Raw genomic sequence first — 23,790 nt, forward strand, 5'->3', positions numbered from 1 at the left:
GAGTGGCCGGGCGGAGCGCAGCCTCTTGGGAAATGTAGTTCTCTGCTGAGGGGGTCCCCCGGCTGGAAGTGGGAAGGCGCTGAGGCAGGCGCGCGGCGGACAGGCCTGGAGGGGGCGGGTTCGCGCGGGCCTCGGAGCCTTCCGCCCTGCCAGAGGAGAGGTCACGGCGTGGAGCCGCCGCCGCTGCCGTCGCTGCCACCGCAACCACTGGGAAGTCTGAGCTCTGGGCTGCGGCCATGTCCTACTGCCGGCAGGAAGGTAGGGAAGGTGAGCTGCCATGGAGACCGGCCTACGCGGGCCTCTACTGGGTCTCTGCTGCCCCCGCAGGCTCGGGCAGTCAGGGGCCCCAGTGCAAGTGTGGGCAACCGGAGGCGGACCGGCGGACCTTCCTTGGGGCCTTTGGAGCCGGGTGGGCTGCAGGGTTGCCAGCCCCGTTTTGCAGATGAGAAAACTGAGACAGAGAGAGGAGGCTGGTCTAAGGTCATGGCGAGGCTCAAACCCGAGCCTCAGAGGGACCAGCTCCTGGTAGTTTATAAACTAGACCGGAGCCGGTAAGGGTAGTACTGAGCACGTTTCCTTTGGCTCACAATTTGGAATTTATTGACACTAATTATTACTCTCGCTTTTCCCGCACAGCACGTGTTACGATTTGCACGTGCCTTGTAACTCCTGAAAGGTTGCCACTCTGGTTAGGCTTTGTGCTAGAGCGGTAGAAGTACCAACAAAAAGAACATTTATTAAGCCCCAGCTACCTCTATCAGGCATTCTTCAAGGAGCTTTACAGGGCTTATCATTGATCTCGCAGAGACTTTTGTAAGTCAAGCCCTGCTTAAGACTCAGAGTGACTTGGCTAAAGCCACGCGATCGGGTAAGTCGTGGAGCTGGGGTTTGAGCCCTAGCAGTCTGATTCCAGAACTGCACTATCCAATCTGGTGCCCAGTGGATTCCAGGGAGCCCTCTTTCGGAAGACACCACCCCCAACACCTCCCGCCCACCACCACACACACAAAGTTGGGCTCAGTTAGTTCAGAAGCTTCCAGGCCTCCGTTTCCAAACTTGTAAAATGAGAAGTTAAAAGTATTTGGTCTTAATTCATTCAGCAGATATTCTTGAAGAACTTTTTGTGTCCCAGGTGACAGGGATAGTGGACCCCTGAGGAGCCACCTGAGAAATTCTTGGCTGAATAGTCCAGCTCCCTCAATTTAATTCGGGCAATCTGAAGCCCAGAGAAGATGACCAACCCAAGGTCATACCTATATCAAGTTAGGGAAACAGCTTAGTCTAAAATGCTGAGCTTGCCCTGGCTGGTGTAGCTCAGTGGATTGAGCACGGGCCTGCAAACCAGACAATCGCAGTTCGATTCCCAGTCAGGGCACATGTCTGGGTTGAAGGCCAGTTCCCGGTAGGGGACACACCAGAGGCAACCATACATTGATATTTCTCTCCCTCTCTCCTCCCTTCCCCTCTAAAAAAGATAAATAAATAAAATGCTAAGTTTGTTTCCTCCACCCAATCTTACTTTGAAGATTTCCTCTTTCCTGGGTCATAAAGCCACATACTTAATTAGTTGCTAATGAGTACTGTTTATGTTGATTAGTACTTAATTGTGCTGTGGATAAAAGTCTTCTGCCCTCTCCACTTTGTCAGTCAGTAGGTCTCTTGTTTTTCATTTTCTTTCTCTGAGTCTCTAATTTACTTTGTCATTTAGCAAGTAAATTTAAGCCTTTTGGGTATAATAAGGCTGTGCAGATAAATAAGACTCCCTCCTTGCCCTTGAGGATTTCTAGGTGCCGCATGTTCTCTGGGAAGGAGAGGCAGCCCCATCTTCCACCAAAGCTTGGATCTTGATCTTTTCCTGGTTCAAAGATCTTTCTTCTCTCTCAGTGTAGGGGTGAGAATTGAAAGTGCTCACTTTCAGACCTTCCCTGGTTTTTATCTTATCAATACCCACTGTCCCCTAAGTCCCCAACTTTTTGTTTTTCTACCAACTTTTTTTATGTTTCTCATGGGACTTAGAAAAATGATCACAAACCCCTTGCCATGTAAGGAAGGGCTTATATAATATTCCAGCTCCTGCTTGACCTGGCTGCATCCTGATCGCTAACCACTCCGGCATTGCTCAGCCACACTGGACTTGCGGCTCTTCCCTTCGCCTGGTGCATCCTTCAGCTTTTCCTGTGGCTGGCCCCTCGGCCATGAAGATTCAGCTCACATGACACCTCAGAGAGGTCTTCCTCTCCTTTGGTGTCTTTCATATCCTAAATTTTATGGCAGTACTTTGTTTATTGTTTTTTAAGTTTTATTTGTTGATTTGAGAGAGAAAGGGAGAAACATCAATTTGTTGTTCCACTTGTTTATGCACCCATTTTTTAATTTGGTATTTGTAGTTATCAGAATATGGTGTTTATTGGACTTGGGAGATAAAAGTATTTCAAACATTTTCAAGCGTTAGATAAAAATCTTAGTAAAATTTTAAAAATCATGATACATCCTTTGCCTCATTCCTAATTCCATTGTTCCTTCACATTGGTTGCTGCTTGTATGAGCCCTGACTGGAGATCAAACCCACAACCTTTGGGTATCAGGACGATGCTGTAACCAACTGAGCTACCCAGCCAGGGCCACTTGGTTTATTTTTGTCATCATGTTTCTTGTCGGTCTTCTCCCACTGAAGTAAGAGAACTAGATGGGGCATATTCCCAAGATCTAGCCTACAGCCTGGTCTAATGGACGCTGAAATCTTTGTCTGACTAAACTCACACACATACCTGAACTCTGTTCTGATTGAATCACTTGCCTATGCAAATTTACCTCCGGGGTCCACCCCATCACCCAGCCTCAAGCCAAAGGCCTTAGCTTGGCATTCAAGGCATTCCATGGCAGGGCTCAGCCTTGCTCCCTGGCCTTGAGCTACCCACACTTTCCTGGGTCAGCGTTTCCCTGTTGTCCCTTTAGTTTCCTCTTTGTCTGATGCTGAGCCTGCTCTCTCCTATTCAGTCAACAAACATTTATTGAGCACCTCTGACATGCCATCCACCGTGCATATTATTAGTGAGTGTAGGTGGCACAATCTGCCCTCGTGGCACGGTGGGCACTCCTGGGTTGGATGTGCTCAGAGATTCTGATGGGTAATGATCCCGTGCACGTTCATATACCCCTTTCTAGGGGAAAAATGAGGCCCCCCATCCAATAGGGTTCTCTACCACACTTAATCACGACAATCATTCCGTCTTCCTACCCCTCTGCTGCATGTCCTCATCCAGAGTTCAGTTTCTCCATTCACTTTTTCAACAGATATTGATTACCCACTGTGTTCTGGGCACTGTTCCGGGCTCTGGGGATACTGCAGTGAATGAAAAAGGTAAACCCTTGTCCCTGGGAGCTGACATTTCAGTGACGGAGATGAGCAGTAAAATACATAATATGTTAGGTGAGAAGTGCTTTGGAGAAAAATAAAGCAGGGTGAAGGAGCTGCCGAGCGGTCAAGGAAGGAGGCGCCCGAGCAGGTGGTGCTGAGGCACCTGAGGGAGAGAGAGGTGCTGCTGGAGGAGAGAACGGCCTGTGCAAAGGCCCGAAGGGAGGCATGTGCTCGGCGTGTTCGAGTAGCTGTAAGAAGGTGCTGGGACGGTGGGAGCAAATAGAGAAAGATAGGGTTGTGTGAGGGATGCAGATCCTTGTAGACGTATTTGAAGCTGGAGCCAACCTGATCTGAGGATGACGGTGTAAGAGGAGACAGGAGAAGAGGATGGCTGTACAGAGAGTAAAACTTCAGAATCGGGGGTGTCTTGGTGTCCAGCTGCTCAGGCAGTCCTGTCCTCAGCCCCACTCCAGAGTGGGGGTCTGGAGAGTCTTTCAGAGGGACCCCTGGGGCCTTGGATTCGCCCCCTTAGCAGGATCCTGGGATGGGGCTGATCTTCTAGCGGATGTGCCCTCCTTGAGTGCCTTGGGTTCAGCATTCTCCATCCGTGGGTCAGAGGGCACTCTGCTGTCAGCCTTTCCTCTTCCAAAACTTGATTGACAGCTCTAGCCTCTGATTGTCTCTGTTCTTGGCCATTTTAGCCTGTCATTGGAGCCGTATGAGCAGGATTTCAGGGCAGACAAATTTGTTTCACTTTCTTTGTTTACCATGGTAGACTGGCTAAGCTGGTGGGGGACCTGTTTTTCTGAGACCCGAAGAAGGTGCCTGATTACCCCACTAGCTGGCATTCTTAGGACTAGTTCTTTCCTTCACAGTTAGGTCTGTTAAGAGTAGCTAAGCATTGTCTTTCTATTCACTTTTTTTTTAGGTTTAAAAAAAACTTATTTATTTATTTGAGAGAGGGGAAGGGAGGGAGAAGGGGAGAGAGAGAGAGAGAGAGACATCAATGTGAGAAAGAAACATCACTTGGTTGCCTCATACACGCCCCCAACCAGGGACCAAACCCACAACCTTGGCGCGTGCCCTGACCAGGAATTGAACCAGTGACTTTTTGATTTGGGGAACATTACCCGACCAACAGAGCCACAGTAGTCAGGGCCTTGTCTTCACTTTTAAACATTCCAGGAAGTGAAGGCCTGGAAATATGTATATTTCTTATTATAAATCACAATATCACATTGCCCATCAAGTATAACCTCTCTCAGAGGGATGTCCAGGAAGGTACTTGAAAGGACTCAGCTCTGGGAGGGACTTGGAGCATTCTAGGTGGGATTATGATACCGACACCTGGCTGTGTATCACAGCTACCTGTGAAACCAGTGAGCAACGTGAGCATGCTAGAGAGCTTGATTTAATTTGGGGTGAGACCAGGCCTTTCGGCCTCATCACTGGTAGATCCTGGTAAACAACCATCAGAGCTGCGCTGAGAACTTCCCAGTCGGCCGACTCTGCTTAGCATTCAGCATTTTTGCAGGTTGCTTTCGAGTTTTCTGAAACTGACCAGGATCACCAAGGTCACTGGTTACTGGGACGTGCCCTGGCTGCCTGGCTCAAATCCTTGCCCAGGCCACATGGGGAAAGCAGTCTTCCCTGAGGTAAAATGTGCTGCCTGTGGGCAGAGACCAGCTCCGATGGAAACCTCAGATGCACTGGAGGTCTAGGCCCTGTGCACGCTGGTGGGCACCTGTCATTACTGCGGCCCAGTGCAGAAAGGGCATGGGGCACCAAGGTGACTTCTCTCTGCCCCTCAACTGCCCTTTTCACTGAAGGTGTCCCTGTTTTTTGCTGTCACCCCCATACTTGCCGCAAGCTGCTTCCTTCAATACAGCAGCCCAATCATGGGCCCAGCATTTTTCCCTTGGTTTCCCTTAGCCGCACCTGTGACTGAGCTATCTTAAACCCAAAGCAGAGGAAAGTACGAAATAATAAGAGAAAACACTAGCAGCTCTCAGCCACACTTCTGCAGGCCTGGCCTCTGCTGCCCCAGCAGCTAGTTCACACCAGGCCACTGACTAAGGCCCTGTCCAAGGGCACGTTTGGATGGTGCCTGGAGAAGCCTTAAATGCTAGGCATCTCCCAGCCCCTTTTAGAAGAGACCCCCATCATCCCAGATCTCCTGGGTCAGAGAGGGTGGTTAGTAGGGCTATAGAATGAATGTGTCTTTCCCTCCTCCAGGTAAGTACCAGTAGCTTAGAAGGAACCTTCTGTTGATGCACTCAGCAAACATTCATTGACTTAATTCTAAGCTACTTGGTCAGGGATTGGGTCAGTATTATACGGACCATTTATTCCTGCCCAAAGCACACAGTAGTGTCCTGGTCATGCTAAGTACTCTGTGTCAAGCCATCATCATCATTTCGGGGGGCGGGGGGCAATGTGGGGAGGATCTCTGTAGATGGCCTTTGCAGTCCCTGAGCTGGGTTCAAATTCCAGCCCTGTGTGAGCCAGCCTCTTTCCAGAGCCTCAGGTCACCACCTGAAAATGGGCCTCCTGCTGTCTCCTGTGAGAGCAATGGCCAGATGGCAGGAGCTAGCTGACACACAGGACCTAGAGAGGGCAAGCCCTCCAGGGACTACAGGGGACACTGATGACCGTGCAGCATGTGTGGTGTCGAGGAGAAGGTGCTCCCACCCACAGTGGGAATATCACACAGATACCTGCTGTGCAGATGGTCCTAAAGTTTAGGAAGCAAAGGTGTAGGGGAGAATCCAGAAGGGAGTCCAGTGGGTGAGGTGCCTGCTTGCATTTCCCGTGGGTTGACTTTGAGTCACCACTCTGGGCCTTGCTTTTTGTGCTGTGTAAAATGAGGGTGATAAAACTTTATAGGTTCACTGTAAGGTTAGATGAAGCGAGCCGTGGAATACACCCATCCTGGTTCATTCAGTGCTGATTCCGTTTCCCCTGCCTCCCATGAGGAGAACCTCCTCGTATAAAATGCATTTGGCTCCCACCTCCTTGCTTTCCTGGAGGCCCCGGACCCTCTGGTAGCCAGGTACATGGGGCTGTGGGTGCTTGCCCTGGCTGCGCTGCCTTCCTGATGCTGGTCTTTGGAGGACATCAATCCTGACCCTGCTGCCCAGCTTATTATTCTAAAAATAACAAGCTGCAGAAGTTAATGACACCAGTACTTTGGCGAAATAACTTCTCCCCCAGGCCCACTTGTTGGAAAATTGCCCCCAAGACCCCACGGACTCTGAGGAACTTCCACAGTGTCCCCCACCATCTTGATCCCTTCCTTCTCCCAGCCACGATTAGGAGCCCAAGATGCCTAGCGGGAGTCTTGACCAGAGGCACTGTCAGACTCCTGCCTTTCAGAGGCAAGTGACTGGGGTGTTTTCCCGCAGGGTGGCTTCTTGGACACACAGAGTGTGGCTGCATCAGCGGAGCGGCTGCAGTGGGCTGCTGGCCGGCGGTCACACCGCCGTCACTTCTCCCGTCGCACAGTGCTCATTCGTGCTCGGGCTGCTTGTGCATTGTGACCCCTGGGGGTGAATCCCTGGGGAGCTGGAAGCAAGTCATATTTTTTTAAATTCCGTTACAACAAACACACAAAAAACCACTTCACTTCTTTCACCCCCTTCTCCCCCTGACAACCACAAATCTGCTCTCTGTATCTATAAGCTTTTTTTGTTTTGTTTTAGATTCCGCCTGTAAGGGAGATCATATGACATTTGTCTTTCTCCATCTTACCTCAGTGTATGCTCTCAAGGCCCATCCATGATGTTGCAAATGGCAAGGTTTCATTTTTATGGGTGAATAATATTCCATTGCATACACACTACAATTTCTTTATTCATTCATCAACAATAGATACTTAGCTTATTTCCATGCCTTTGCTATTGTAAATAGTACAACAAACATAGCATATATCTTTTTGAGTAGTGTTTTTGTTTTCCATGAATAAATGACCCAGAAGTGGAATTGCTAGATCATAGAATAGTTCTATTTTAATTTTTTGAGAAACCTCCATGCTTTTTTTTTATCTTCACCAAGCACATGCTTATTGATTTTAGAGAGAGGGGAAGGGAAGGGGAGAGAGAGAGAAATGTCAACGTGAGACAGAAACATTAATTGGGTGCCTCTCCTACATGCCCTGACCGAGAATCGAACCTTTGACCTTTCAGTTTACAGGACAATGCTCCAAACAACTGAGCCACACCAGCCAGAACATCGCTGTCTGTTTTCAGTAGAGGCTGTACCAGTTTATATTCCCACCAACAGTGCACAAGGGTCCCTTATCTTCGTATCCTCATTGGCACCTGTTATTTCTAGTCTCTTTAGCAGTAGCCACTCTACCAGGTGTGAGGTGATAGCTCCTGTGGTTTGATTGCATTTCCCTGATGATTAGTGATGTAGAATATCTTTGTATATACTAGTTAGCCATCTGTATAGCTTTCTTGGAAAAATGTGTATTTAGATCTCCCCATATTTTAGCAGACTTTTTTATGCCATTGTATATCACATTGACATATTTTGCATATTAGCCCCTTGTCAGATACATGATTTGCAAATATTTTCTCCCATTCTGCAGGTTGCCTTTCATTTTGTTGATGACCTCCTTTTCCGGGCAGAAGCTTTTTAGTTTGATGTGATCCCATGTGTTTACATTTGCTTTTGTTGCTTTTGTTTGTGGTATCCAATTTTAAAAATCATTGCCAAGACCTATGTCAAGGAGCTTGCTGCCTGTTTTCTTTAGGGCTTTGTGATTTCGGATCTTATGTTCAAGTTCTTAATTCATTTTGGCTTAATTTGTGCATGTTGTAAGGCAGTGGTCCAGCTTCAGTCTTTCGAATGTGGCTCTCCAGCCCCCCGACAGCACTGGGTGGAGAGGCTGTGCTTTCCCCTGTGTTGGTATTCTCGACTCCTCCACTATACCTTCATCAACCGTGTGTGCCTGGGTTTCCTTCTGAACTCTGTTCTGTTCCACTGATTTGTGTGTCTGGTTTTATGCCAGTGCCATATGTTTTAATTATTTTACCTTTCTTAATATAGTTTAAAATTGGGGCATGATGCCTTTGGCTTTGTTCTTTCTTCAGTAGCTTTGGTTATTTAGGGTTTTTCATGGTTCCATACATGTTCTATTTCTATTTCATACATGAAAAATGCCGTTAAATTTTTGATAGGGATTCCCCGGAATGTGTAGATTTCCTTGGTTAGTATGGTCACTTTAACAATAATCTTCTAATCTATGAGCATGGAATGCCTTTTCATTTGTTTGTATCTTCAATTTCTGTCATTGATATCTTGTAGTTTTTAATATACAGGGCTTTTACCTCCTTGGTTAAATTTATTCCTAGGTATTTTATTCTTTTTGATGCAGTTGTACATGGGATTGTTTTCTTAATTTCTCTTTTTGATAATTCATCATTAGTTTATGGAAACTCAACAGATTTTGTATATTGATTTTGTATCCTGAAACTTTATTGTATTCATTAGCTCTAACAACTTTTTGATGGTGTTGAGGGTTTTCTATATTATAATATGTCAGCTGCAAATAGAGACAGTTTTTTTTTTCTTTCCAATTTGGTTGCCTTTTGTTTCTTTTTCTTGCCTAACTGCTCTGGCTATGACTTCCAATACTATGTTGAATAAAAGTGGCAAGAGCGAGCATCTTTGTATTGTTTCTGATCTTAGGGGAACACTTTTCAGCTTCACCACTGAATGTAATTGCTGTGGACTTGCCAAATATGGCCTTTACTGTGTTGAGATATGCTCCCCCTATATCTGATTTGTGGAGAGTTTTTAGCATAAATGGGTGTTAAATTTTGTCAGACGCTTTTCCTGCATCGATTGAGATGATCGTGTGGTCTTTATTCTTCAGTTTGTTAATGTGGTGAGTCACATTGACTGATTTGTGGGTGTTGGACACCCTCCCTCCCCTGGAGTGAATTTCATTTGATCATGGTGTATGGCTCTTTTAATATATTGTTGAATTTGGTCTACTCATATTTTGCTGAGGATTTTTACATCTGTGTTCATCCGGGATGCTGCCTGTAATTTTCTTTTCTTATGGCATCCTTGTCTGGTTTTGGTATCAGGGTAATGCTAGCCTCATAAAATAAGTTTGGAAGAGTTCCCTCCTCTTCCAATATCTCTTTGAATGTTTTGTAGAATGTACCAGTGAAGCTGCCTGGTCCTGGACTTTTGTTTTTCGGTAGGGTTTTTAAAAAAATATATTTTATTGATTATGTTATTACAGTTGTCCCATTTCCCCCCTTCATTTCCCTCCACCCTGCACACCCTCTCCCTCCCACATATCCCCCCCTTTAGTTTGTGTCCATGTGTCTTAAGTTCTTTAGCTTTTACATTTCCCATACTATTCTTGCCCTCCCCCTGTCTGTTTTCTACCTACCGTCTATGCTACTTATTTTCTGTACCTTCTCCCCCCTTCTCCTCCTCCCACTCCACTGTTGCTAACCCTCCATGTGATCTTCATTTCTATGGTTCCGCTCCTGATCTAGCTGTCCGCTTAGTTTGCTTGTGTTTTAGGTGTGGTTGTTAATAACTGTGAGTTTGCTGTCCTTTCACTGTTCATATTTTCACCTTCTTTTTATCAGATAAGTCCCTTTAACATTTCATATAATAAGGGCTTGGTGATGATGAACTCCTTCAACTTCACCTTATCTGAGAAGCACTTTATCTGTCCTTCCATTCTAAATGAAAGCTTTGCTGGATAGAGCAATCTTGGATGTAGGTCCTTGCCTTTCATGACTTGGAATACTTCTTTCCAGCCCCTTCTTGCCTGTAAGGTCTCTTTTGAGAAATCAGCTGACAGTCTGATGGGAACTCCTTTGTAGGTGACTGTCCCCTTATCTCTTGCTGCTTCTAGGATTCTCTCCTTCATTTTAGTCTTGGTGAATGTAATTATGATGTGCCTTGGTATGTTCCTCCTTGGGTCCACCTTCTTTGGGACTCTCTGAGCTTCCTGGATTTCCTGGAAGTCTATTTCCTTTGCCAGACTGGGGAAGTTCTCCTTTATTATTTGTTCAAATAAGTTTTCCACTTGTTGCTGTTCCTCTTCCCCTTCTGGTACCCCTATAATTCGGGTGTTGGAATGTTTAAAGATGTCCTGAAGGTTCCTAAGCCTCTCCTCATTTTTTAAAAATTCTTGTTTCTTCATTCTTTTCTGTTTGGTTGTTTCTTTCTTCCTTCTGGTCTACTCAGTTGATTTTAGTCCCAGTTTCCTTCCCATCACTATTGGTTCCCTATGCATTTTGCTTCATTTCACTTAGTGAAGCCTTCATTTGTTCCTCTAGTTTGTGACTAAATTCAACCAGTTCTGTGAGCATCTTGTACACCAGTATTTTGAACTGTACATCTGATAGGATGGCTATCTCTTGGTTGCTTAGAAGTATTGGCTCTGGGGCTTTGAGCTGTTCTTCTGTTTGAGCCATAATATTTTGGTCTGTTTGCGTTTGTTACATATGAGGGGCGGAGCCTTAGATGTTCACTAGGGCAGGGCAACCCTAGTCTCTGGGTTGTGATGCTGTATGTGGAGACGGGTTCTGAGAGAGGAAAAAAATGGCACTCTCCTCCGCTCTCTGTTGCACCTCAGTCCCTTCTGCTGCTTCCCCCAAGCAAACTAGGCCTTTCTGGTGCTGATTCCCATGTTAGTGGCCTTGTGTGCATTCTAGGACTCTATGGGTTTCTCCAACGAACTTTCCTGTGAGGGTGGGCATCTCTCCCTGCGCCTTAACCCCCATAAGTGTTTTCTTTCTTTTTGTTTTTTTTAAAGATTTTATTTATTTATCTTAGAGGGGAAGAGAAGGAGAGAGAGAGAGAGAAACATCAATGTACGGTTGCCTCTCGTGCGTCCCCTGCCACGAACCGGGAACTGGCTTGCAACCCAGGCATGTGCTCTGACTGGGAATCGAACCGCGATCCTGTGGTTCGCAGGCCTGCGCTCAATCCACTGAGCTACACCAGCCAGGGCCCTCCCCATAAGTGTTTTCAATCAGTGTTTTGAGGCTTTATTTCCTGGCGCTAGGACCCCAGGGTTGCATGATCTGCCTCGCTCCCCAGTTATCTGCACATGAATCTGGGACCTCTGCCTGATCAGCCAACCACCTTGTGCGTAGTGCCCCACTTCTCAGTCGCTACCTCACTGGGTTTTCCCATTGCCACCCCACGCCCGGGGTCTACCAGACACCGCCTGGGTGCCCAGAATCTGCCCGGCGCCTCCTTGCATGTTTGGTGTCACTGCTTTTTGTGCAGTGACCCCTTTCTGGTCGGCCGCCCGACTCCGTCCCACCTACTGGTCTGGATGAATGTGTCTATTTTAACTCCTTGGTTGTCGGACTTCCATACAGTTCAATTTTCTTTCCGTTTTGGTTGTTACTTTGTCTCTGAATTGTTGTGGTCCTTATTTTGGTTGTTCAAGGGGGCACAGTGTGTCTACCTATGCCTCCATCTTGGCTGGAACTCTATTTTTCTGTAGGTTTTGAAAACTGATTCAGTTAATAATATTGTTATAGTAATTGGTCAGTTCAGATTTTCTCTTTCATCATGATTTAGTCTTGGTAGGTTGTGGGTTTCCAGGAATTTATTCATGTCTTACAGGTCATCCAGTTTGTTGGTGTGTACTTGTTTATAGTAATGTCTTACGATCCTTTGTATTTCCACCATATCAGGTATAACATCCCCTCTTTCATTTCTGATTTTGTTTGTGTCCTCTCTTTTTTTCTGGGTGATTCTAGCTAAATATTCATCAATTCTATTTTTTTAAAGAACCAGTTCTTAGTTTCATTGCTCTTTTGTATTGTCTTTGTAGTCTCTGTTTTATTTACTTCTGCTCTAATTTTTGTTATTTCCTTTCTTCTCCTGTCTTTGGGTTTCATTCTTTCCCTAGTTCCTTGAGGTATAAAATTAGCTTATTTATTGAAGCTGTTTTCGTTTCTTGAGGTAGGCATTTACTGCTGTGAACTTTCCTCTTAGAATTGCTTTTGCTGTATCCCCTAAATTTTGGTATTTAAATTTCCATTTTTGTTTCTCCAGGTGTTTTTTTATTTCTCTGAATCATTTGTTGTTCAATAGCATATTGTTTAATCTCTCTACATGTTTGTGAATTTCTCATTTTCATTGTGTCGTTAATTTCTGATTTTATACTGTTGTAGTCAGGAAAAATGCTTGATATGATTTCAATTCTCCTAAATTTATTAAGACCTTTTTCAAGTATATCTTATTGATTATGCTATTACAGTTGTCCCATTCTTTTTTCTCCCCTTTATTCCCCTCTGCCCAGTACCCCCATTCCCTCCAGCATTCCCCCCACTTAGTTCATGTCCATAGGTTGTACATATAAGGTCTTTGGCTTCTCCATTTTCATACTATTCTTAACCTCCACCTGTCTATGTTGCACCTATCAGTTATGCTCTTTATTCCCTGTACCTTTTCCCCCATTCTCCTCCCCCCTCCCCACTGATAACCCTCCACATGATCCCCATTTCTGTGATTCTGTTCCTGTTCTAGCTGTTAGCTTAGTTTGTTTTTGTTTTGGGTTGTTTTTTTTTAGGTTCAGTTGTTGATAGCTGTGTTTGTTGTCATTTTAGAGTTCATAGTTTTGATCTTCTTTTTCTTAGATTAAGTCTCTTTTAACATTTCATATAAGGGATTAGTGATGGTGAACTCCTTTAACTTGACCTTATGTGGGAAGCACTTTATCTGCCCTTCCATTCTAAATGATAGCTTTGCTGGAATGAGTAATCTAGGTCATAGGTTCTTGCTTTTCACAACTTGGAATATTTCTTTCCAGCCCGTTCTTGCCTATAAGGTTTCTTTTGAGAAATCAGCTGATAGTCTAATGGGAACTCCTTTGTAGGTAACTGTCTCCTTTTCTCTTGCTGCTTTTAAGATTCTCTCTTTATCTTTAATCTTGGGTAATTTAACTATTATGTGCCATGGCATGTTCCCCTTTGGGTCCAACTTGTTTGGGACTCTCTGAGCTTCCTGGACTTGTATGTCTATTGCCTTCGCCAGATTGGGGGGGAGTGGTTCATTAGTTTTTAAATAAGTTTGCAGCCCTGGCTGGTGTGGCTCAGTGGATTGAGCGCGGGCCTGCGAGCCGCGCGGTCGCGGTTCGATTCGCGGTCAGGGGGCATGCCTGGGTTGCAGGCCAGTTCCCAATGGGGGACACATGGGAGGCAACCATGTATTGATGTTTCTCTCCCTCTCTCCTTCCCTTCCCCTCTAAAGATAAATAAATAAAATCTTTTAAAAAATAAGTTTTCAATTTCTTACTCTGCCTCTTTTCCTTCTGGCACCTCTGTGATTCGGATGTCGGAATGTTTAAAGTTGTCCCAGAGGTCCCTAAACCTCTCCTCATTTTTTTGAATTATTGTTTCTTCATTCTGTTCAGGTTGAATGTTTATTTCTTCCTTTTGTTCCAAATCATTGGTATGGGTCCCAGTTTCCTTCCTTTCACTGTTGGTTCCCTGTATATTTTTCTTTATTTCACTTTGTATAGCTTTCGCTTCTTCCTTTATTTGGTGTCCATACTCAATCATTTCTGTGAGCACCGTGATTACCAGAGTTTTGAACTCTATATCTGATAAATTGGCCATCTCCTTGTCACTTAGTTGTAATTTTTCTGGACTTTTGATCTGTTCTTTCACTTGGGCTATATTCATTTGTCTCAGCATACCTGTTACATTGTACGGGACACAGCCTTAGGTATTTACCAGGTCGGAGCAACCCACATTGCTGGGTTGTGGCACTGTATGTGGGGGAAGGGTCAGAGAGGGAGCAATGCCAATTGCATGGCTCTCGCCCCGTTTTCAAGAGACTGGCAGTTTCTCCTGCCGCCACAACATCCATAGGTTTTTACAGTCAGAGGTTTGAGGCCTTATCTTGCCAGTGCTGGAATCCTGGGTTGTGTGGTCTGTCTCACTCCCCAGTTGTTCCTCCCAGTTTATCTGCACTTGCATGTGGGACCGTCCAGTCTGCAGGTGCCACCTCACCCANTTCGTTTGTCTCAGCATACCTGTTACATTGTACGGGACACAGCCTTAGGTATTCACCAGGTCGGAGCAACCCACATTGCTGGGTTGTGGCACTGTATGTGGGGGAAGGGTCAGAGAGGGAGCAATGCCAATTGCACGGCTCTCGCCCCGTTTTCAAGAGACTGGCAGTTTCTCCCGCCGCCACAACATCCATAGGTTTTTACAGTCAGAGGTTTGAGGCCTTATCTTGCCAGTGCTGGAATCCTGGGTTGTGTGGTCTGTCTCACTCCCCAGTTGTTCCTCCCAGTTTATCTGCACTTGCATGTGGGACCGTCCAGTCTGCAGGTGCCACCTCACCCACCTGGTCCACCAGCCACTGCTGAAGCCTTGTGTCCTCTCCCCCGGCTGCCCCTCTCTGCCCCTCCTACCAGTTTGGATGAATATTTCTTTTTAAACTCTTTGGTTGTGGGACTTTCATATACTTGAATTTTCTGACAGTTCTGCTTGTTTTTTGTTTTTAGACTGGTTGTTTCCTCCTTTTGGTTTGGCAAGAAGGCAAAGTGTATCTACCTATACCTCCATTTGGCCAGAACTCCTTAAATGTATTAAGATTTGATTTGTGGCCTAACGTGATCTATCTCAGAAACTGTTCCATATGCACGTGAGAAGAATGTGTGTTCTGTTGTTTGGATAGAACGTTCTGCAAATGCCTTTAAGTCTATCTGGTCTAACATGTTGTTTAAAGCCAATGTTTCCTTAATTGATTTCTATCTTAATGATTTATTTATTGATGTAACTGGAGTACTAAAGTCACCTGTTATTGGATTGCTATTTCTCCCTTTAAGTCTGTTAATACTTGCTTTTTATATTTAGGTGTTCCTATGTTAGGTGCATAAATAATTATTGATAGGTTTGTGCTTATTGCATTTTGTTAATATTTTTCTGACAATTTTGTAGTTTTTCTTCTCTTGTTCTCATGGTTTGATGACTTTCTTTAGCAATTTGCTTATATTCCTTTTCCTTTATCTTTTGCATATTTGCAACAGGTTTTGCTTTACAGTAATCATAAGTATACATGTAACAACTTATGTATATTGTATATAAAGCTATTTTTAATTTGATAACAACTTACAAAATTTAAGTTCATTGTAAAGCTCAACATTATTATTCTCTGTTCCCTACATTTTTGTTTGTTGGGATTTTTTTTTTTAGATTTTATTTATTTATCTTTAGAGGGGAAGGGAAGGAGAGAAATATCAATGTATGGTTGCCTCTCGTGCTTCCCCTGCTGGGAACTGGCCTGTGACCCAGGCATGTGCCCTGACTGGGAATAGAACCAGTCAGGGTTGTTGGGTTCACAGGCCTGCGCTCAATCCACTGAGCTACACCAGCCAGGGCCTACATTTTGTTTTTAATGTCACATTTTACATCTTTTTATTTTGTGTATCCTTTAACTAATTATTGTAATTGTAGTTTTTTTACTTTTGTCTTTAAACTATTTACTTGCTTTTGTAAGTGTTTAATCTACTACGTTTGCTGTATATTTGCCTTCCCAGTGAAATTTATTCTTTCATATATGTTCTTGTTATTACTTTGCACCCTTTTCCCCCTCAACTTAAAGAAGTCCATTTAACATTTTTCATAAGGTCAGTTTAGTGGTGATGAACTCCTTTAGCTTTTGCTTGTCTGGAAAACCCTTTTTCTCTCATTTGTTTTTCTCTCATTTTATTCATTTAACTTCTGAGAGAGAAGAGGAGAGAAAGAGAGGGAGAGAAACATCAATATGCAAGAGAAGTATCAATCAGCTCCCTCTTACACACCCCCAACCAGGGACCTGGCCCATAACCCGGGCATGTACCCTGACCAGGAGTCGAACTAGGGACACCTCAGTTTGCAGGATGATGTCCAACGCTCTGAACCATACTAGTCAGGGCTCTCACTTATTTCTGGATGGTAACCTTGCAGGTTATAGTATTTTTGGTAGGAAGTTATTTTTCTTTTGGTACTCTGAATGTCTCATTTCACTCCCTTCTGACCTACACAGTTTGTGAAAAAATCTGATTGCCTTATGGGGCTTCCCTTGTACTTAACAAGTTTTTCTCTTACTACTTTTTATATTCTCTCCTGATCTTTAACTTGTGACGTTTTCATTGTAATCTGATTTGGTATAGATATCTTTGGGCTCCTCTTCACTGGGCCTCTCTGAACGTCCTGGATCTGGGTATCTGTTTCCTTCTCCGGGTTAGGGAAGTTTATACTGGTTTTGTTCTTCATTTTTCCCTGAGTTTTAGCTGGTTTTTTATTTGTTTTTGAAACATATTTCTTTGTTTCTTTATACTCCTTGACTCTCTTTGTAGGTTTCTATGCATTAGCTGAAACAACCTAAGCCTTGAAGAAGTGACCTCATATGGGAGGTGAAGCTGGTCGTTCGTCCCTGCCCCAGCTCTTGGTTGTCTCAATCTTTGGACTTGGCCAAGCAGCCTATTGTATTTGTAATGGCTCCTGGTAGTGGAGGATGTGCCCAAACTGGCGGTGTCTGAAAAGGGAAAGTCTCAGCACCTAAATTCAGGCTTGCTGAAAGCTAGATACTTAGGCATTGACTTTTTTTTTTAAGTTTTATTTATTCATTTTAGAGAGGGGAAGGGAGGGAGAGAAGGTAACATGACACATGAAGGTAACATGTGTTTGCCTCTAGTGCGTTACCTACTGGGGACCTGGCCTGCAACCCAGACATGTGCCCTGACTGGCAATGAAATTGGTGACCCTTTGGTTCACAAGCTGGCACTCAATCCATTGAGCCACACCAGCCTGGGCTCAGGCATCAACTACTAAAAGTTTGCAAATCTCTACAGTCTTGTGGGACTACAAGCATATATACCTCTGGCTACCAAAACCAGGCAATCTGGAGGTGTCCCTTGGATGGCGGTCACAAAAATCAGGACTTCCCACAAGTGTATACGCTCTTTTCTAGGTGATACCAGAAAGTTGGAGTATGGCAGAGGGAGATCACCAATTCGGCCTCCCCAGCCTACATTTCTGGAAAGCAGTTCCATAAGCCACTAGGTGTCTTCCAGATATGAAGTCTGCCCCTCACGCCAAAATCTAGACAAGCAAAAACCTCCTTAACAGAAAGACCTGGGGTGGGAGAGGATTACCTTAGTCCACTGTCGGTGCAGTTCCGGGGTGGGGGGTGCTGCCTGCCAGGAACAATCGCTTTGCTTGCCACAGCTCTGTGGGACACCAGAATACAAGTGTCCTCAGCCACCGGAGCCAGGCAATGAAGGGGTGTACGCTGGGCGGCAGCCACAAAACCCAGGGCACCAAACGTGTGGAGTCCCCTCCAGCACACACCGGCTGTCTGGAGCATGGCAGAGAGTAAGCTTGAAGATCTCACCCGCCCTCTGAGGTCTCTGAAAAGGACTGCTCATTTCTTGAAGGAAGACAGACTCGTTGCACCACTGGAATGTCAGCAATTTGGAGACTAAATGCAGCTGCATTTGGTAGGGCTGGGCATCTTATCTCCCGTGTGGAGGATACACATGGTGGACAGAGTGTGCTATCATCCTCCTCACCTGAGACCTCAGTGGAGCTTTCGTTCCAGCCACAGGTACTCAGTGAAAGTGGCTGCTAACCCGTGCGTCATGCAGAGTCAGGAATTCAGCCCAGAGAGGGCAGTTTGATGGTCACCTCACTTTGGGATTTCCCTTGGGACAGTCTTCAAACTTGGTTTGTCTTACCCTTTTGGCTTTAGGGCTGATTCACTGCTTTTGAGTGAAAGGTGTCTTCCTCTGCCCTCTAAACACTAGGGAAGGATCGAATCATATTTGTGACCAAAGAAGACCATGAAACTCCAAGCACTGCTGAGCTGGTGGCTGATGATCCCAATGATCCTTATGAGGAGCATGGTGAGTGACATGGGGCCTCCCAGGGACCCACAGACATGAACTGGGGGGAAAGTTCAACGTTCACATTTTCTTCCCCATTTTGTCCTGGACGAGGCTGGGTTTTCAGTTATGTACCTCAGCCATGGACCATCATTCAGGACAGTGAGTTTGTCTCCCTCAGAGGTGTAAGGGGCTGTTCTGAGGCCCCCATTCTGATATACTTCCCTGGCCATTTGGCTAGAACATAAGAGTTTCTCCTCACTGAAGTCTTCTGCATCTTTTTCTTCTGAATTTTTGCATTAGCTTAAGCTGCTGGTTGGATGCTTCCCAGTCATTAAGTTTTGGAGGGGGGTGTCAGTGGATTTGGGCAGTTCCAGATGAGGTAACGAGGATCCTGAGTTCAGTCAAGTCACAAGACGTAATTCTGCCACATCTGCAGGCTGTCAGTACACAGGCACCTAAGAGCCACATACCTTGTTCTGTGAGGTGCCTTCTCCTTGGAGTTTTCCAGCAGCAGGGTTCAGCTAACCTAGTCAGAACTGTTCACACAACTCAGGTAATGGTCACCTGGACCTGGGGCATCACTGCAAAGGCTTTGGACTGTTGGCCTCACTAGGATGTACTCTGGCCTGTGTAAGGTGGCTACACGTATGCTGTGTTCATAGTCTATATGTCATATAAACAGTACTCCCTTCACCAATAATCTAAAGCCATTTCTGACATCCATGATAATAACTGAAAAGCCTTCTGGTGCCCATTGGTGATTAATGTGGTTGAAACACCTTGTAGGAGCTGCCTGTAGAATATGGGCTCCTGGTTAAAATTCTTCGAATGCTTACTAAAGTGTATATTCGTTATTCTTTTTTAAAGATTTTATTTATTATTTTAGACAGGAAGGGAGGAAACATTGACATGCAAGACATACATTTGATCAGCTGCCTCTTGCAAGCTGGAGACCTGGCCCATAAGCCAGGTGTGTGCCCTGTTGGGAATCAAACCAGGGACCTGGTTCACAGGCTGGTGTTCAATCCACTGAGTCACACCAGCCAGGCCTAAAGTGTATATTCTTAAGTAGGACACTGTCTACTGCTTATAGGGATTAAAATAAAGCTCAGAGGCCTGTGTAGCAAGCACCCTTTGGAGGACAGTAGGAAGTGCAGACACTGTACAAAGTGTTGGGTTCCTTTGAAGGACAGCAACAGGAGTGATCTGCAGGCAACACTCTTGAAAGAAAAGTAAATCAGCCCTGGCTGGTGTAGCTCAGTGGATTGAGCACAGGCCTGCGAACTACATGATCGCGGTTCTATTCCCAGTCAGGGCACATGCCTGGGTTGCAGGCCAGTTCCCAGTAGGGGACTCACGAGAGGCAACCATACATTGATGTTTCTCTCCTTCTCTTCCCCTCTAAAGATAAATAAATATAATCTTTAAAAAAAAAGAAAAAGAAAAGTAAATCACATGTAAATTCTAGTCCTTTGCCGGTCTTTAAGTCCACATTAGCTAAGCACATTTCTTTAATGGATTGAGACTGAGGCTTGCTGGACAAATCATTTCTCATTTTCTCTGCCCCCGTCCTATTTGTATAAAAACTGAATGCGTCTGCCTTGAGGCTGTGCCTTTCCCTCCATTTCCTGCCCGTCGTTCCCGTTCCTCTTGATTTTTCTCCTACCTGCTTCTGTCACATGCACTATATCTGCTTAGACTTCATGGGTGTTTGCCTTTGCAGCCCCTTCGTGTGAGCAATTATAGTGAAGAAGCATATTAAACAGAACTCCGGGACCTAGATTCTGAGCTCTCAACTGCAGAATTACTGGTTTTAAGACACTCTGCATCTGAGCTTCATTGTTTGCAGCTACCATCATTGTGTTTTACATTGTGTCCCTCAAGTGCAGGTCGGCACCATAGTGTTCTCTGTGAGGAACTACTGCTTTCTCACTAACCTTCCTCTGATAGATAGTGATACAAGGACTCCTGCAAATTGGAACTATTACTTTTAAATGTTAGCATTATAGTGTTATTTCTTTCGGAAACTGTACCGATGTATTGGCAGTGTCAGGCCTCCAGGGGGCAGCATTTGTAAATGCTTCCAGCACAGAGATGGGTTGTGAAGTTGGGAGAGGTGGTGAGATGTGGAGCAAATGGGCTCTGGGAATGGTAAGGGTCCTGGCTATAGTACCAACCTGGACCCCACTGAACCCCAGAAACCTCATTTGTAAACTGGGATTAGTAATACCCACTGCAGAAGGTTGCTGAAAGGAGTACATGATTTACCACATACAAGGATTGCACGAGAACGTGCATTGCAGCGGTCAGCGGGACCAGTGGGGAACTGCCTGCCGGTTCCCACTGCCGTTTCCACTGTCAGCCTGTCTCCTAGTGAGTGACCACACCAGCGGATTTGTCGATCACTGAAGCTTTCTAGGCCGAAATGAAGAGACAGGGTTCAGCCCAGGCCTAGGACTTTGGACGTTAGCTCAGAATGCCAGATGTACGTATTTCCTGGCAATGAAAAATCAAGTGTAACTTCACTGGGCACTTAAGGGTCTTTCTTAAAGAGTACGCTCAGTCTCTGTGGTTGACATATGTAAGAGAATTCTGTATGAATCACATTTCCGTCCATGTCTGCCACAAAGCTGAACATGAGCCATCATCTTAAAAGCATTTTAGAAAACCAGAAAATACTATATGGATGTGGACAAAGTTCAAAGATAAGAAAAAGTGTAAAATTTGAAAGATAGGGGCCTGTATGATATTGAAATGAAAATCCATCTGAAACCCTAGCCCCTCCCTAACACCTATGTACAGTGTAGCACTTGGGTTGATATGGTTAGTCTCGGTCTAAATTTTTCATTTTTATAAGAACGGAACCACACCACTCTGTATGCCACCAGCCTTTTCCTTGCGAACATGTCTCGGACATCTTCCTCGGCAGCACAGAAGGATCAGCCTCCTCGTTTTCACCAGGCTTCACACTGTGTGGCTTCTGAGAGCAGCTGCAGAGCAAGAGGGGCTTGAGGAGCAAGCAGGCAGCCGAGGGTAGAAGGAGGAGATGGATACCTCAGCTTCTTCTTTCTTTAAAATATGCTTATTGATTTTACAGAGAAAGAGAAAGGAAGTGGGGGAGAGAGAGAGAAACATCAGTTGATTGCCTTCCATACACTCCCCCTACCAGGGATCAAACCTGCACCCTAGGTATGTGCCCTGACCAGGAATCAAACCGCCAACATTTTGGCATATGAGACAGTGCTCTAACCAACGGAGCCACACCGGCCAGGGCAGTACCTCAGATTCTTCAAGTGTCTGGGCTTTAAAAAGGTTCTCATTAACCATCCAAGTGGTGGCTTCTACTTTGGACTAAATGGATTCCAGCCTATAGTTCTTAGGACACAGTCAGAGCCCTGGGAGGTGGCTTAGAATATAGATCCGTGTTGCTCGTGGAGACAGTCGCCAGTGGGGGGTTTCTCTCCAGTTGAGCCAGGAAGGCTGGCCCTGTTCCAGGCATCCAAGCCCAATCTAAGAGGTAGGTCCACAGGCAGGTGCCTGCCAGGCAGCAGTTCATACTGTTCACCTCTCAAGTGGCCCATGAAAGCTGGACTTGGTTTTGCTTTTCTTTCAGCGTTAGAGAGCATCCCTCACGTTTTCCTCGCCCATCTTCCTATTCCAGGATTGATCCTGCCAAGTGGAGACATTAACTGGAACTGCCCTTGCCTTGGGGGCATGGCCAGTGGCCCCTGTGGGGAACAATTCAAGTCGGCCTTTTCCTGCTTCCACTACAGCACAGAGGATGTCAAGGGATCAGACTGTGTAAGCCAGTTCCGGGCCATGCAGGAATGCATGCAGAAGTACCCGGACCTCTATCCCCAAGATGAGGAGGAGGAGGAGGAGGAGGAAAAGAAGAAGGCAGGAGAACATTCGGAAGAGACAGCTCCCACCGAGGTCACTGCAACCAAAGAAAAGGAAGGGTCAAGCTAATGAAGGCCGCGCTGCCGCACTGGGCTCCGGGCCTTGCACCGCAGAGTGATACGGACCTTTAGCAAAATGCCTTTCGGTCATTCTCCAAGAAAGCATCTTTTTCTCTTTTGTTCTGTGCACTATAATACAAAAGTAACTTATTTTGATGATCAGGGGCCTTGGCCCCTTCATATATACACTGAAAAAAATGGGTTTGTATGTATGTGTGTCTCAAGTGATTTTGTCAGTGAATGTAGCTGCCTCTTTTGAATTCTCTTCCTCAGATAACCTCAGATTTTGCCACTTTGAAATAATGTGCTGAATATTCTCAGCAACCAAAATCATTATCTAGGAGTGTCTCTTATAAGTGAGCTGATTTATTCTGATTCATTTTCTTTCCTTCAGTAGACTTTATACGTGTTTGGAAATGAAATAGAAACATAAATATCTTCCTTTAAAAATGCTGGAAGGGGCCATTCCTAACACAAGAAGCCGGGTAATCAGATACTTATTTCTCAGAAACCACCTTCACCTTGGAATACGAGGAGGGTACTGTGCTTCATTGCTGATACATTTTGGTTTCCATTTTTACATTGCGCTCCAGGTTTTTCTTTTTAGAAAGTGAAGCTTTGGACCCTCTGATTCAGTCCCTTTCTAGACAAAGAAAAAGCTGGGTTTTGCTATTCTTCTTCTTCCAGAGGCCCTGGTTTGGGACCCTGTGTTCGCGACCCTGTGTTCGCACTGGCTGTGCCTCAGCCTGTCCAGGTGTAGTGTTCTTGAGAGGCGAGACCTGCTTCTTACTGAAGTAGCAGCCCAGGAGGAAATGTGAATTAAATAGTCAATTAAAAGAAAAACGTGGTTTTTACCTGATTTTGAAGGTGTCCTTTCTTTTTACTGATTAAAAATGTTTTGTGTAAGGAAATTTGATCCCATTTTCTATGTTGTGTCCATGTCGAGCTGTTTTTTGTGAACCAGGTGCCTTCAGACAGACATCGTAACCCACAAGGTGGGGAAGGCTCTTCCCATGGGAAGGGGAGGGAAGGAAGCCCTTGCAGGCCAAGTAACTTGCTGAAGGGAACTGCTGGACAGTGCTCAGGCGGTGACGCGGTGATACCTCATTTGTCCCAGGTGAACTGGTTCTCTATTGCGGTGTAAAAAGTTGCCCCCAAACACAGCAGCTTGAAATAGGTGTCTGTTAACTCACAGCTCCTGTTGGTCAGGATTCCGGACCTGGCCTGCCCGGGCCTCTGTCTCCGCCTCTTATGCTGTGATCACGAAGCTGGCTGGGGTGGCAGTCCACTCGAGGCTTGACGGGCTTTCCCAAATCACTCAGGTGGCTTTGGGCAGGATTCAGTTCCCTGTGGTTTGTTGGGTTGAAGGCCTCAGTTCCTCACTGGCTGTTGATCAAAGTCCTCCCTCAGCTCCTTGGCACGTGGGCCTTTTCCTGGATCAGCCCCCAACATGGCAGGTGGCTTCCATCAGAGAGCAAGATGGAAGCCAGAGCCTTTTGTAAATTAATCTCAAATGATGTTCTCCCCCTTTACCAGTCTGTTTTTTAGCAGTGAGTCACAGTCCTCCCTTGATGCCAACTCCAACCAGT

The 23,790-nt window shown here is 45.5% G+C and overlaps 1 protein-coding gene across 2 annotated transcripts; it reads left to right on the forward strand.

The window, feature by feature from the left end:
* The first annotated feature begins 43 nt into the window (after window positions 1-43).
* On the forward strand, window positions 44-23,060 carry CHCHD4 (coiled-coil-helix-coiled-coil-helix domain containing 4). 2 transcript variants are annotated; one of them, XM_037051409.1, is made up of 3 exons: window positions 44-267; window positions 18,162-18,260; window positions 21,904-23,060. In XM_037051409.1, the coding sequence occupies exons 1-3, from the start codon at window positions 237-239 to the stop codon at window positions 22,209-22,211; spliced, it is 438 nt and encodes a 145-aa protein (XP_036907304.1). In that variant the 5' UTR covers window positions 44-236; the 3' UTR covers window positions 22,212-23,060. The 2 variants fall into 2 exon arrangements, with proteins under 2 accessions (XP_036907304.1, XP_036907312.1); XM_037051417.1 differs by having other exon boundaries at window positions 44-258.
* Window positions 23,061-23,790: the final 730 nt, after the last annotated feature.

This window comes from Sturnira hondurensis, unplaced genomic scaffold (genome assembly GCF_014824575.4).
Source record: "Sturnira hondurensis isolate 20B ecotype Veracruz unplaced genomic scaffold, ASM1482457v3 Scaffold0000867, whole genome shotgun sequence".
NCBI classification, from domain to species: Eukaryota; Metazoa; Chordata; class Mammalia; order Chiroptera; family Phyllostomidae; genus Sturnira; species Sturnira hondurensis.

Excerpts from the sequence above, each read along its gene's own strand:
- CHCHD4 (XM_037051409.1), top strand. The coding sequence starts at position 237 with ATGTCCTACTGCCGGCAGGAAGGTAGGGAAG. Across the intron at positions 268-18,161 it reads CCGGCAGGAAGGTAGGGAAG|GGAAGGATCGAATCATATTT; the intron begins GTGAGCTGCCAT and ends TCTAAACACTAG. Across the intron at positions 18,261-21,903 it reads TGATCCTTATGAGGAGCATG|GATTGATCCTGCCAAGTGGA; the intron begins GTGAGTGACATG and ends TTCCTATTCCAG.